This window comes from Pongo abelii, chromosome 9 (assembly GCF_028885655.2).
Source record: "Pongo abelii isolate AG06213 chromosome 9, NHGRI_mPonAbe1-v2.0_pri, whole genome shotgun sequence".
Lineage (NCBI taxonomy): Eukaryota > Metazoa > Chordata > Mammalia > Primates > Hominidae > Pongo > Pongo abelii.
The window spans coordinates 128,862,476-128,876,826 of NC_071994.2; the positions used below are offsets into that span (position 1 = coordinate 128,862,476).

The 14,351-nt window shown below is 35.0% G+C and overlaps 1 protein-coding gene across 4 annotated transcripts in view; it reads left to right on the top strand.

Moving 5' to 3' along the window:
• Window positions 1-14,351, top strand: part of CHEK1 (checkpoint kinase 1) — a 49,208-nt gene that overhangs the window by 28,835 nt on the left and 6,022 nt on the right. For 2 of the 4 annotated variants that reach the window (XM_054525363.1, XM_054525365.2), the window contains one exon: window positions 1,361-1,483. In XM_054525363.1, the coding sequence (XP_054381338.1) occupies window positions 1,361-1,456 (96 nt within the window). In that variant the 3' untranslated portion in view covers window positions 1,457-1,483. Of the gene's footprint in view, window positions 1-1,360; window positions 3,274-14,351 lie in introns of those variants that run through there. The other 2 variants (XM_024255376.3, XM_024255377.3) reach the window with 1 other exon arrangement.

A 14,351-nucleotide genomic window follows, 5' to 3' on the forward strand; every position in this document is an offset into this window, starting at 1 on the left:
CTTTCTATGGAAATATTTCTATATGAATTTTTTTAATGGCATTATGTTTGTATATATGTGGCATTTGTAAATAGGTTACTTGCTTTTTTCATTTAATATTATGAGCATGTGTTTTTGTTATCTATTTTTCCCGAACATTGTTTTTTTCAAATGACATTTTCCTTATTATAAAAGTTTTTGCCAGGCGTGGTGGCTCATGCCTGTAATCCCAGCACTTTGGGAGTCCAAGACGAGTGGATCTCGAGGTCAAGAGTTTGAGACCAGCCTGGCCAATGTATTGAAACCCCATCTTTACTAAAAATACAAAAAATTAGCCAGGCGTGGTGGCGGACGCCTGTAATCCCAGCTACTTGGGAGGCTGAGGCAGGAGAATCATTTGAACCTGGGAGGCGGAGTTTGCAGTGAGCCCAGATGGCGCCACTGCACTCCAGCCTGGGTGACAATATGAGAGACTCTGTCTCAAAAAAAAAAAAAAAAAAGTTTCTGTTTTTGTGAAAAATGTAGATAAGCAAAAAATGAGAAAATAAAAATAATTCTAAATTTTCAGTGATCACATTAATATTTTGAAGCATTTTAATATTTTTCTTAATTTATGTATTTTAATAAAAATTATGATTTGTTACAAATATTTCATTATAATTTAATGAACCTTTACGTGTTATAATAATTCTGTGATTGCTATTTTATGCATAGATTTTTTGTTCATATTTCTGATGATTTCTTTGGAAATCATTGATTCTAAGATGATAGTATTACAGCCCTTGATACATAAAACCAAAATAACATTTTTCTCTATTTTCTGAGAGATCGTATGTGGCTCTAAAGAGGGCTGGAGGGGTAGCTGCTGTGTTGGAGCATTTGCTGCAGTACTCTTTGTGTTAGAGATTTGCTGCAATACTGTTTTTCAGATGCTTGCTACAGAATTAAATTAAGATCGTAGTATAATGAAATTCTTCTCATAACTAAATCTATTGATTTTGGTCAATAGTGTTATAACAACAAGACTTCAGTTTAGTTGTATAGCTTATTGTTAGTTTCCAAACCCTCACTGCCTATGGAATGTAATGACTTAGGTCCAGATATACCAACACCTGAAACAGATAGGATGCCATGTTTATCTGCTTTCTGAGCTCAGTGCAGTAGGAACAGTGATGGGCATGAAACCACATCAGAATTATTTATGTAACAATTTTCTCTGCCAGGATATTTGGTCTTCATAAACAGACCTAAAAGAAAATTGTAGCTAGACATATCTAAGGATGTTTGTCTCTTGTTACCACTAAAAAGAGATTGCTTTTAGGGCAGAATTTTGTTTTTGTTTTTGTTTTGACATTATTTTTTGATACTATTTCTAATACAGGGTGATGGATTGGAGTTCAAGAGACACTTCCTGAAGATTAAAGGGAAGCTGATTGATATTGTGAGCAGCCAGAAGGTTTGGCTTCCTGCCACATGATCGGACCATTGGCTCTGGGGAATCCTGGTGAATATAGTGCTGCTATGTTGACATTATTCTTCCTAGAGAAGATTATCCTGTTCTGCAAACTGCAAACAGTAGTTCCTGAAGTGGTCACTTCCCTGTTTATCCAAACATCTTCCAATTTATTTTGTTTGTTCTGCATACAAATAATAGCTATATCTTAATTGTAAGCAAAACTTTGGGGAAAGGATGAATAGAATTCATTTGATTATTTCTTCATGTGTGTTTAGTATCTGAATTTGAAACTCATCTGGTGGAAACCAAGTTTCAGGGGACATGAGTTTTCCAGCTTTTATACACACGTATCTCATTTTTATCAAAACATTTTGCTTAATCCAAAAAGTACATATTTCTTCTATGTTGATTTAATTATAAGATGAACCAATAAAGACATAATTCTTGTGACTTTTGGACAGTAGATTTATCAGTCTGTGAAGCGAAGCCAGCTTCAAAACATATCGCCAAGATTTGTACTTATATTTTCAAAAGGGCCTGGCCAGTTATATAAACCTGTTTTTGAATTATAAATGATTAATTAAAATTGCAAGTAGGTGTTTTTTTCCAATGTAGTTAGTAAAATACTTGTATTTTACAGTATTGCATAAACTCCAGTGCTTAACTAACTTTACTCTAAAAATTACTGTTGAACATCTTAAATATTTTTCTATATTTTCTACTTTCATAGCCATATTTTAACCTTTTGAACTTACTGGTGACCAAGCTTTTAGGTGATAAACAATAAAAGAGGGAAGGGAAGAGTAAGGAAGCTATAAGAAAAATAGATCTGATTCTTTGTTCCTTTACCTATTAGACTTACAAAAACTTTGTTTTTCTAATAAAATTTGTATTACCTTTGGGGCATATTAAGTTGAGGCCTTGGCTCCTGCCTGTAGTCCCAGCTACTTAGGAGGGTGAGAGAGGAGGATCGCATGAACCTGGAAGTTTGAGGCTGTAGTGAGCTATGATTGCACCAGTGCACTCCGGCTTGGATGACAGAGTGAGACCCTGCCTCTAATAACAATTTTTAAAATTGTAAAACATTATAAAATTAGTTATTTTAATCTGAAGCCAAGAACATGTAGAATGTTATGATTAGAGTTTATCACATATTAATGTATACTGGCAAATTGTGTTACTGGAGAATACCCATAGGAGGAATAAATTCGAACCTGTTTTATTTATTTGAACCTATTTAGGGTATGCCTAAGAATTGAGTCAGTATAAATTCTCAAATATGGGAGAAGTTTTGTTCTTGAGAATTATGAGTCATTAGTATCTTTCAAAAACAGCTGTCACCGACTTGAACCTCTTCTGTGAGCTCTAGCCTTTTACCTACTTTTCATTTCCACTTGAATGTCTAGTAGGCATCTCATGACCAAAAACAGCTTTTGATTCCTGTTCTCCAACCTGTTCCTCTCCTAGTTTTCTCCATCTCAGAAATGTCACTTCCTCTGCAAAGTCTTTCCCTGACTTATCTAAAATAATAACCTCCTGTGTTTGCTGTGGGAATTTGTATAGAATGGTGGGAAAATTTGAAGTTTCATATTTGGATTAGCTCTGACATTTGTTTATCTGAACACTGGCAATTGCCTCAGTAAAGACACTGATAATAAGTACCTTTTAGAGTTATTTTAATCTTTAATGCTTTAATGTGCAGGAAGAGTATAGTGTCCTGTTTTGCACAGAAAGGCATTCTGTAAATACAAGTTGCCTTAATTTTCCTGTAATGTTCATTATATTGTTGTGGGAAGGTATTTACTCCTATTATTAAAAATAAAAATGTGTAAAATTTACTACCTGAAGATAACAGTTCAAATTTTGATGGAAAAATCAACCTATGCTTGTATGTGTGTGTGTGTGTGTGTGTAATGTGTACAGTGTGTGTGGTTGTTGAGATAAGCATAATTATCTAAAAATACATAAAATATGTACAGTTCAGCGTGCAGTTGTAAAGTTAACATTCACTTAACCACAACTCAGTTGTAGAAAGATCATTTACAGACCCTTAAGAACTTCCTATATGCAGTCTCCCAATCACAACCCACTTCCTTCCCCCAGAAATAATCACAAAATAGACTTTGGTGATAATCCTTTCCTTGGTGTGTTTTAGAGTGTTCTCAGCTGTTTATGCAAATAATATCATTTAGTTTATGTATTTTTAATTAATATGGTTTTTATTAATGAACTTTATATAAATTTTGCTGTATTTTTCATGTGTTGATTTTTCTTTATAGCCATGCTTTTGTGCATATTGAATTCATTGATTTTAATTTTTATATAGGATGGTATTTATGAACATCCCACTAACTATTCTGCTGCTAATTGATATTTGGATTGTGTACAGTTTGATGCTATTATAAAATTCTTCTAAGAACTTTCTTATACATGTTCATTTGTTTTGCTAGGTCGTAGAATTTAAGGTATATATCCAGAAGAGGAATAGCTGGGTATTAGGATAGAATAATGACAAACTATTTTCAAAAGTGATTGTACTAATTAGTGTTTCCATAGGAGAAAAGTGTACAGTTACTGGAAAAACAGTTTGGAATGATCTAAAGTATAAGAATGTTCATAGCAACAGAATGTGTTTCTAGTATTCCAAATTTTCACCTACAGTTGGTGTGGTCAGTATAAGTTGTTGTTTTTGTTTTTGTTATGTTTTTTTTTCCTTTGAGACAGGGCCTCACTTTGCTGCCCAGGCTGGAGAGCAGTGGTACAAACATGACTCACTGCAGCCTTAGCCTCCCAGGCACAAGCAATCCTCCTGCCTCAGCCTCCCAAGTAGCTGGGACTACAGGCACATGACACCACACCTGGCTAACTTTTGTATTTTTTGTAGAGACAGGGTCTCACCATGTTGCCCAGTCTGGTCTAGTCTGTTTTAACAAGTTGTTGCTGTGTAATGATATATGTGTGGTGTTAATTTGCTTGTTCCTAAGTTTAAATGAGGTTGAGCATTTTATGACATGCCTGTTCTAGTCTTTTGCTTATTGTTCTAATTGCCTTTTCTTAATAATTTCAGTTCTTCATATGTTCAGCATACTAGTCCTTTGTCAATTTACATGTGTTGAATATATATACTCTCCCATTCTGTGGCTTATTGTTCCATTCTTCATGGACATTTGTAATTTTAATGTCCTATTTAGACCTTTCCTCTGTCTAGTGTTTTATATTTTGTAGTAAAGGAGTCATTCACTACTCCAAGATCATGAAGATTTTCTTGTATGTAATCATGTAATCTTCTTCAAAGCTTTATGGCTTTTGCTTTTTTTTTTTTTTTTTTTTTAAGAGTCTTGTGTCTCCAAAGCTGGAGTGCAGTGGCACAGTCACAGCTCACTGCAGCCTCAACCTCCCTGGCCCAAGTGATTCTTCCACCTCAGCCTTCTGAGCTGGGACTATAGCCATGCACCACCATGCCCAGCAAATTTTTTATTTTTTTGAAGAGACCAGATTTCACTGTGTTGGCGAGGCTGGTTTCGAATCCCTGGGCTCAAGTGATCATCCTGCCTTGGCCTCCCAGAGTGCTGGGATTACAGGTGTGAGCCACCATGCCTGCCTGGCCTGTTTTTTGGCTGATTTAGGTCTATAATTCATCTGAAATTGGCTTTTGTGTAGAATGTGAGGTAGAGATTAGGTTTCATTTTTTTCCTTCATATGGCTATCCAGTTTAGCACTGGTTATTGAAAAGATCATTATTTTTTCACTAGTCTTCATTGATATCCAATCAAGTGTTCAAATGTTTTAATTATTTTTTATACTTTGTATTGAATCAGATCCAAATAAAGTTTAAACATAATAATTGATTGATGTCTCTTAAGTTGCTTTTAGTCTGTAAGTTCCCTTTTTATTCCCTTTTTTTCTCTTGCAGTTCATTGGTTGAAGAATCCAGCTGTTTTACTCTATGATTGTCTGAAGTCTAGATTTGTGGGTTTGATTGCTATGATAGTTTCAGATCTTTCTTCTATTTTCTGCATATCCTATAAATGCATTTGAGATACTAGTCCTGTGTCAATCATATGTTGCATATAGGCATTTTATAAATTTCCTAAGTACCATTTTTCTTCATGCCACAAATTTTTATGTGTACTATTTTTGTTATCCAGCTCAAATTTTTTTTCTAATATTGTTATGACTTTTTTCTATATTTTTACATTGTAGTTCTCAGGTCTTTATATGATTTATTTTTTGATCCATAAATTATTTAGAATTATGTTTCTGAATTTCCAGGCCTTTGGGAATTGTTTTTATTTAAAAATTGTTTTTATTGAGATACTCAAATACCTTAAAATTCACTTTTTAAAGTGTTGTACCCCCTTTAAAGTGCACTTCTGTGGTTTTTAGTATGTTCATAAAGTTATGCAGCCATCACCACTCTCAAATTCTAAAACAATTTCATCACTTCAGAAAGAACCTCCCTACTCATTAGCAGTCACTCCCTACTTTTTCTTCCTCCAGTCTCTGGAAAATACTAACCTACTTTTTGTCTCTATGGATTTGCTTTTTCCAGACATTTCATATAAATAGAATTGTATAATCCATGTGTGGCTTCTTTCACTTAATGGTTTCAAGATTCTCCATGTTGTAGCATGTATCAGGACTCCTTATGTCTGAATAATTTTCGTGTGTGTGTGTATTGTACATTCTGTCCATTATGTGGACATTTGAGTTCTTTTTACTTCTTGGTTATTATGAATAAGGCCGCAGTGCATATTCTTTTACAGCTTGGTGTGTCCACACATTTTCAGTTTTCTTGGGTATGTACCTAGGAGTAGAATTGCTTGATAGTGATAGTTTTTACAATTGTTGGGTACAGGCTTCTATATATCTCCATGTAATCAACTGAGTTAATGATATTCAGATCTTGTATATCCTTACTGCTTATTCAGTGAATTACTAGAGAAGCATGTTAAAATTTAATATGATTTGGATTTGTGTATTTTTACTTGTGGTTCTCATTTTTTTTTTTTTTTAAGAGACAGGGTCTCACTATATTGCCTAGGCTACACTCAAGCTCCTAGGCTCAAGCAATCTTCCTGCCTCAGTCTCCCAACTAGCTGGGACTACAGGTATGCGCCACTATGCTTGGCTAGGTTCTGTTAATTTTGCTTTATACGTTTTGGGACTATTTCCTTAGGTTATATACTGATGCATACTTGTCATATCTTCTTAGTGAATTAAACCATTTATTTATTTAGAAGTAACTTCTTTATAGGTATAATAATACTTTTGCCTTAAATATTCTTTATCTGATATTAATCTAGCCCCACTTGCTTTCTTTTGGCTAATATTTATATGATTTCCATGAGGATTTACTAAAAAAAAAAAAAAGAAAAAGAAAGAAAGAAAACGTTTGCATGGCATAACTTTTTTGAGACGGAGTTTCACTCTTGTTGCCCAGGCTGGAATGCAATGGTGCGATCTCGGCTCATCGCAACCTCCACCTCCTGGGTTCAAGCGATTCTTCTGCCTCAGCCTCCCGAGTAGATGGGATTACAGGCATGCGCCGCTATGCCTGGCTAATTTTTGTATTTTTAGTAGAGGCGGGGTTTCTCCATGTTGGTCAGGCTGGTCTCGAACTCCTGACCTCAGGTGATCTGCCCAGCTTGGCCTCCCAAAGTGCTGGGATTACAGGCATGAGCCACCGCACCTGGCCTGGCATAACTTTTTATCTTTTTACTTTTACCTTTCTAAATTGTGTAAAATGTCCCTCTTTTAATTATTTTTAAAATCCATTCCATTTGCTTTCACTGTAATTACTGATATATTTGGATTTATTTCTATCATCTTACTTTGGTTCCACTGGATTTGCATTCTTTTCTACCATTTTTTTTACCTTCTTAAAAAATTTTTTGTCTTGTTTAGTATTTTATTTTTGAGACAAGGTCTCACTCTGTCACCCAGGCTAGAGTGCAGTGGTGCCATCTCAGCTCACTGCCACCTCTGCCTCCCAGGGCAAGTGATTCTTGTGCCTCAGCCTCCCCAGTAGCTGGGATTATAGGCGTGTGCCATCATGTCTGGCTAATTTTTGTATTTTTAGTAGAGACAGGGTTTCACCATGTTGTCCAGGCTGGTCTCAAACTCTTGGCCTCAAGTTACCTGCCCGCCTTGGCCTCCTAAAGTACTGAGATTACAGGCGTGAGCCACTGCGCCCAACCTTGCTTAGTATTTTTTAAAAATCACTTTATTTATCCTCCTCTCCTAGTTTGGAATCTATATTCTTTTTTTTTTTTTTTTTTGAGGGTTACTCTAGCTATTACAATACGCATACTTGTTATTGTCTGAAGTCAGTCTCTTGTCCTCTTTCTGACAATCAAAGATCTTTACACTTTTATAATTTATATACAGTTGTTGTCTGTTTTGATCATATATATGTGTTTCTGTGTAAATATATGTACATGCATATCTTTGAAGAGATAGTAGATTTGCATGTAATTGTAAGAGTTAATACTGAGACATCCTGTTCACCTTTTACTCAGTTTTCCCCACAGATATCCGATAAAATAATATAACCAGGATATTGGCATTGATAAGGTCAAGGTAGGACATTTCCATCACCACCAGAATTCCTCATGGTGCCCTTTTATAGCCACATTCACTTCCTCCCACTTCCCGGCAACTACTAATCTTTTCTCTGTTCCTGTAATTTTGTCATTATAAGAATGGTATCTTAGCCTGTTTAGGCTTCTAGAACAAAAACACTGTAAACTGTGTGGCTTATAAACAACAAACTTCTATTTCTAACAATTCGGGAGTCTGGGAAGTCCAAGTTCAAGGTGCCAGCAGATTCAATGTCTGGTGAGGGCCTCTTCCCCATAGATGTCACCTTTTTACTGTGTCCCCACATAGTGGAAGGGGCAAGGCAGCTCTCTAGGGCCTCTTTTTTAAGGGCACTAATTCCATTCAGGAAGGTCCTGCCCCATAACCTAATCACTTCCCAAAGTCCCCACTTCCCAATACTATCACATTGGGAATTAGGTTTCAGTATATTAATTTGTGGGGAAGGGAATACGAGCATTCAGACCACAGCAGTTACATAAATAAAATCACATAGTATTGTACCTTTTGGAACTGGCTTTTTTCACTCAACATAATTCTCTGGAGACTCATCCAGGTTGTTAGCCTGTATCAAGTTCATTCCTTTTTATTGCTATGTGGTATCCATGGTATTGTTTAACCATTCACCTGTTGAAGGACATCTTTGTTATATCTACTTTTTTGCTATTGTGACTAAAGCTGCTATAAATATCTACAGGCTTTTGTGTGAATATAGTGTTTATTTCTCTGGGATAAATGTACTGGAGTGGCACTACTCAATTATATGGTAGTCATGTGTTTAGTTTTTGAAAAAACTGCCACTCATTTCCAGAATGGCTGTACCATTTTATATTCTTACCACCAATATATGAGTAATGCAGTTTCTTCACATCCTCACCAATGTTGTCACTATTTTTTATTTTAGCCATTCTGATAGGTATGTAGTAATATCTCATTGTGAGTTGAATTTGTGTTTCCCTAGTGGGTAATGATGTTGATCATCTTTTCATGTACTCATTTGTCATCTATGTATCTTTGGTGAAATATCTCTTCATGTCTTTTGTTCGTGTTCCAATTAGATTTGTTTACATTGAGTTTTTAAAGTTACTTACGTAGTCTAGATACTAGTCCTTTGTCAAATATGTCATTTGTAAATATAGTCTCCCATTCTGTTGCTTATCTTTTCATCCTGTTAACAGGGTGCTTTATAGGGCAGAAGTTTTTAATTTCAATGAAATCCAATTTACCAATTTTTTCTTATATGGATCATGTTTCTGTTGTCTATTCTAGAATAAGCGTAGATTCTGAAGATTTTTTCCAGTGTTTTTTCTTAAATTTTACTGTTTAAGACTGAAGCATTTCAAATTAATTTTCATATAGGTGTGAACCTTAGGTTGAATTTCATTTTTTTTGCCTCTGAATCTTAAGTTGTTCCACCATTTGTTGAAAAGGCTATCTTTCCTCCACTGAATTGCTTTTTAAAATTTAATATTAGAGAGCAGTTTTTATTTTTATTTGTTCATTTTTATGTATTTATTTTTCTTTTTAAGTTCCTTGTAGATTCTGGATATTAGACCTTTGTTGAATACATGGTTTGCAAATATTTTCTTCCTTTCCATAGATTGTCTCTTTACTCTGTTGATAGTTTCTTTTGCTCTGCAGAAGCTCTTTAGTTTAATTAGGTATCATTTGTTAATTTTTGTTCTCGTTGCAATTGCTTGTCAAAATGTCAAAATGGTGTTTCCTGGGTTATCTTCCAGGGTTTTTATAGTTTTAGTTTTACATTTAAGTCTTTAATCCATCTTGACTTGATTTTTGTTTGTGGTACAGGAAAGGAGTCCAGCTTCAGTCTTCTGCATATGGGTACTCAGTTATCGCAGCATCATTTATTGAGTCCTTTTTCCATTGCTTGTTTGGTTCTTTTAGTTCCTTGAGGTGCATTTTTAGGTTGTTTATTTTTTTTCTATTTTTTTATGTAAGCATTTATTGCTACAGATTTCCTTTTTAGCACTACTTTTGCTGGATCCCATGGATTTTGATGTATGTCGTGTTTCCATTTTCATTTGTTTTAAGAAATTTTTAATTTTACTTCTAATTTTTTTTTCTTTTTACTTATTGGTCTTTCAGAAGCACATTGTTTAATTTTCATGTATTTGTACAACTTCCAAAGTTCCTCTTATTATTGATTTCTAGTTTTATTCCAGTGTGGTTGGGCAATATACTTGATATGATTTTGACTTTTTTGAATTTGTTGAGACTTGTTTTGTGGCCTCTCATATGGTCTGACTTGAAAAGTGTTCCATATGTGATGACAAGAACATGTATTCTGCAATAGTTGGATGAAATGTTCTATAAATGTCTGTTAGATCTGTTTGGTCTAAAGTGTAATTTACCTCTGATGTTTCTTGGATGATCTGTTCACTGCCAGAGTGGGTTGTTGAAGGCCCCTAATATTACTATATTGCAGTCGGTCTCTTCTTTTAGATCTAGTAATATTTGCTTTATATATTTAGGTGCTATGGTGTATAATACATGTATATTTACTATTTTTATTTCTCTCGCTATATTGACCTCTTTAACAATCTATAAGGATGTTCTTTATTTCCTTTTACAGTTTTTACTTAAAGTCTATTTGATATAAATAGGTGCTATGGTGTATAATACATGTATATTTACTATTTTTATTTCTCTCGCTATATTGACCTCTTTAACAATCTATAAGGATGTTCTTTATTTCCTTTTACAGTTTTTACTTAAAGTCTGTTTGATATAAATACAGGTACTCCTGGTCTTTTTTGCTTTCTGTTTACTTGGAATATATTTTTCCAACCCTTCACTTACAGTTTATATGTATCTTCGTAAAGTGAGTTTCTTGTGGGCAAGATATAGTTGAATCTTGATTTCTTTTTTCAATCCAGCCAGCTTTTTGTTGTTGTTGTTGTTGTTTTGTTTTTGGTTTTTGGTTTTTTTTTTTTTTTTTTAAAGACAAATTTACCTTTGTCATAGATTAAAGGGTACACATGCTGGTTTATTACATGGGATAATTTCACGATGCTGAGGCTTGGGGTCCCAGTGATCCTGTCACCAAGGCAGTAAGCATAGTACCCAACATATGGTTCTTCAGTCCATTCCCCCATCTCTCTCTCTCCCTGCTATTGATCCCCACTGTCTATTGTTCTCATCTTTACATTCATGTATACTCCATGTTTAGCTTCCACTTATAAATGAGAACATGTTGTATTTGGTTTTCTCTTCTCGCATTAGGTCACTTAGTATAAAGGCCTCCTGCTCCATCCATGTTGCTGCAAAGATCATTATTTCATTCTTTTTCATGGCTGCATATTATTCCTTGTAAATGATTCCTCTCTATTGTAAATGAGATTGTGCTCTTGAATTGGTTCTCAGCTGGAACACTATTGGTTTATAAAAATGCTAGTGATTGTTGTACACTGATTTTGTCAATTCCAGGAGCCTTGTGTCAGATTCTTTAGGGTTTTTTATGTATGGACTCATATCATCAGTAAAGAGAGATAGTTTGACTTCTTTTCCTATTTGAATCTCTTTCATGTCTTTTTCTTGCCTCATTGCTCTGGCTAGGACTTCCAGTACTAAGTTTTTTGTTTTTGAGACAAAGTCTTGCTCTGTCACCCAGGCTGGAGGGCAGTGGCACGATCTCAGTCCACTGCAACCTCTGCCTCCTGGGTTCAAGCAATTCTTGTGTCTCAGCCTCCCAAGTAGCTGGAATTACAGGTGCATGCCACCACGCCCAGCTAATTTTTGTATTTTTGGTAGAGATGGGGTTTCACCATGTTGGCCAGGCTGGTCTCGATCTCCTGACCTCAAGTGATCCACCCACATCAGCCTCCCAAAAAGTGCTGGGATTACAGACATGAGCCACCACACCTGGCTGATTTTTAAGAGTTTCCAGTAAGTTTTAGTTACTATTTTCATTGTAAGGATTAGTCCAAATAATGTATCTCATCATTAAGTCTCAGTTGCTGGTATTTTTCCTCTAATTAATTCAGTATGTATTTCCTTAGAATAAAGGCCTTCTCACAGACAACCTGGTTTAGTTAACAGAAATGAGGGTATTTAACATTGATATAACACTATTGTCTAGTTCAAGGTCCGCATTCAAATTTTATCAGTACTAATAATGTCTTATTAAAAAATGTTTTTCCCCTTGCCTGTGTTCAAACCCAGATGATGCATGGTTTTCATGTCCCCTTAGTCTCCTTTCATTTGGAATAGTTCCTTGATATTTGTATTTCTTGACCTTGATATTTTAGAAAAATACAGACCAGCTATTTTGTATAATTTCCGTAAAGTTTGTTTTATCTCATGTTCTCACATTATTGGGTTCAAGTTATGCATTTTCACAAGACCACTGTAGTGATGATGTATACTCAATTATTGATGTTTGGATTTTTGCCTTTTTTTTTTTGTTTAACATTTTTATTTGACCCAGCTAATTGTTGGGGTTTTTTTTTAAATTTCATTTTAATTTCTCTTTTTTAATTAATTATTTATTTATTTTTGAGACAAGATCTGTTGTCTCAAAAACAGACCTTGTCTGTTGTCCAGGGTATAGTGCAGTAGCCAATCATAGCTCACTGCAGCCTCAAATCCCTGGGCTCAAGGAATTCTCCTGCCTTAGTCTCTGGGTAACTGGGACTATAGGCGCATGTCACCATGCCCGGATAATTTTTTAAAAAATACTTTTTAGAGAGGGGGTCTTGCTATGTTGCCCAGGCTGGTCTTGAACTTAAGGGCTTAAGCAATCCTCCCATGTCAGCCTCCCAAAGTTCTGAGATTACAGGTATAAGCCACCGTCCCCAGCCTTCATTTTATTTATTAGCTTTTTAACTGCACCTTTCTGTATTTTTTTAAATTCTTTTTTCCAAGGATTATCATATCTTATCACAGTTTAAAGTTAATATTGTACTACTTCACTTAAAAATAAGAACCTTTCAAAAGTATAGGTCCACTTATCTCCTCATTGTGCTATTATTGTCATATATATCTACTTACATTAAAAAAAAGTCTGCGCAGGCATGGCTTTTAAAATTCAGAAAAATAGTATATATGTCTTAAATTTACCCACATCTTTACTATATCTGGTACTGTTCATTTCTCCCTGTAGGTCACGGTTTCCACGTGGTATTGTTTCTCTTTAGCCTGAAGTTCTTTTAGCTTGTGTACATCTACTGGTTGTGAATTCTCTTAGCTTTGGTTTATATGAAAATGTGTTACCTTCGCTTTCAAAGGGTTATTATCTTGGAGATAACATTCTGCTGACAGTATTTTCCCTTCATTACTTTGAAGTATCTCCTCTTGTTTTCTACTCTCCATTGTTTCTGATGAGAAATCAGTCAACATTTATATCAGTGTTCCACTATATGTAATGTATCTTTTCTTTAGACCAGTTTTGAATTTTTCTCTTTGTCTTTGAATTTCAGTAATTTGCTTATTATGTGCCTAGGTATATTTCTTTCTTTTCTTTTTTCCTTTTTTTTTTTTTTTTTTTTTTTTTTTGAGATGAAGTCTCGCTCTGTCACCCAGGCTGGAGTACAGTGGTGCGATCTCGGCTCACTGCAACCTCCGCCTCCCGGGTTTAAGCGATTCTCCTGCCTCAGCCTCCCAAGTAGCTGGGATTACAGGCGCCCACCACCACGCCTGGCTAATTTTTGTATATTTTTTTAGTAGAGACGGGATTTCACCATGTTGGCCAGGCTAGTCTCGAACTGCTGACCTCGTGATCCACCCGCCTTGGCCTCCCAAAGTGCTGGGATTACAGGCATGAGCCACTGTGCCCGGCCATGTCTAGGCATATTTCTTTGTATTTATCCTCCCTTGAGTTTATTGAGCTTCCTAGATTTTATAAGTTTATGTTTTTCACCCAATTTGGCAAAATTTAGTTATTTATTTAAATGCCTTTTTCTGTCTCATCTCTTTCCTATTCTCAACTGCAATATCTTACATATTATTTGTTATGTTCCACAGTTCATTGAAGCTTTATTTTCTTTAATTCTTTTCCTGTGTTCTTCCGATTTGATAATTACTATTGATCTGTCTTCAAATTTGGTGACTAAACATGGTCTCCAATATGCTATTAAACCATGTAGGGATTTTTCTCAATTATTGCACTTCTTAGTACAATAAATAGAATAATTTCCATTGGTTCATTTTTATAGTTTCAGTATCCTTGTAAGATTCGTTGTCTGTTTATTCATATGGCAGTATTTTCCTTTACATTCTTGAATATATCTGTAATAGCTGTTTATTGCCTTTGTTCACTTTATTCCAATATCTGTGATTCATTTGGGGGTCAAGGTCT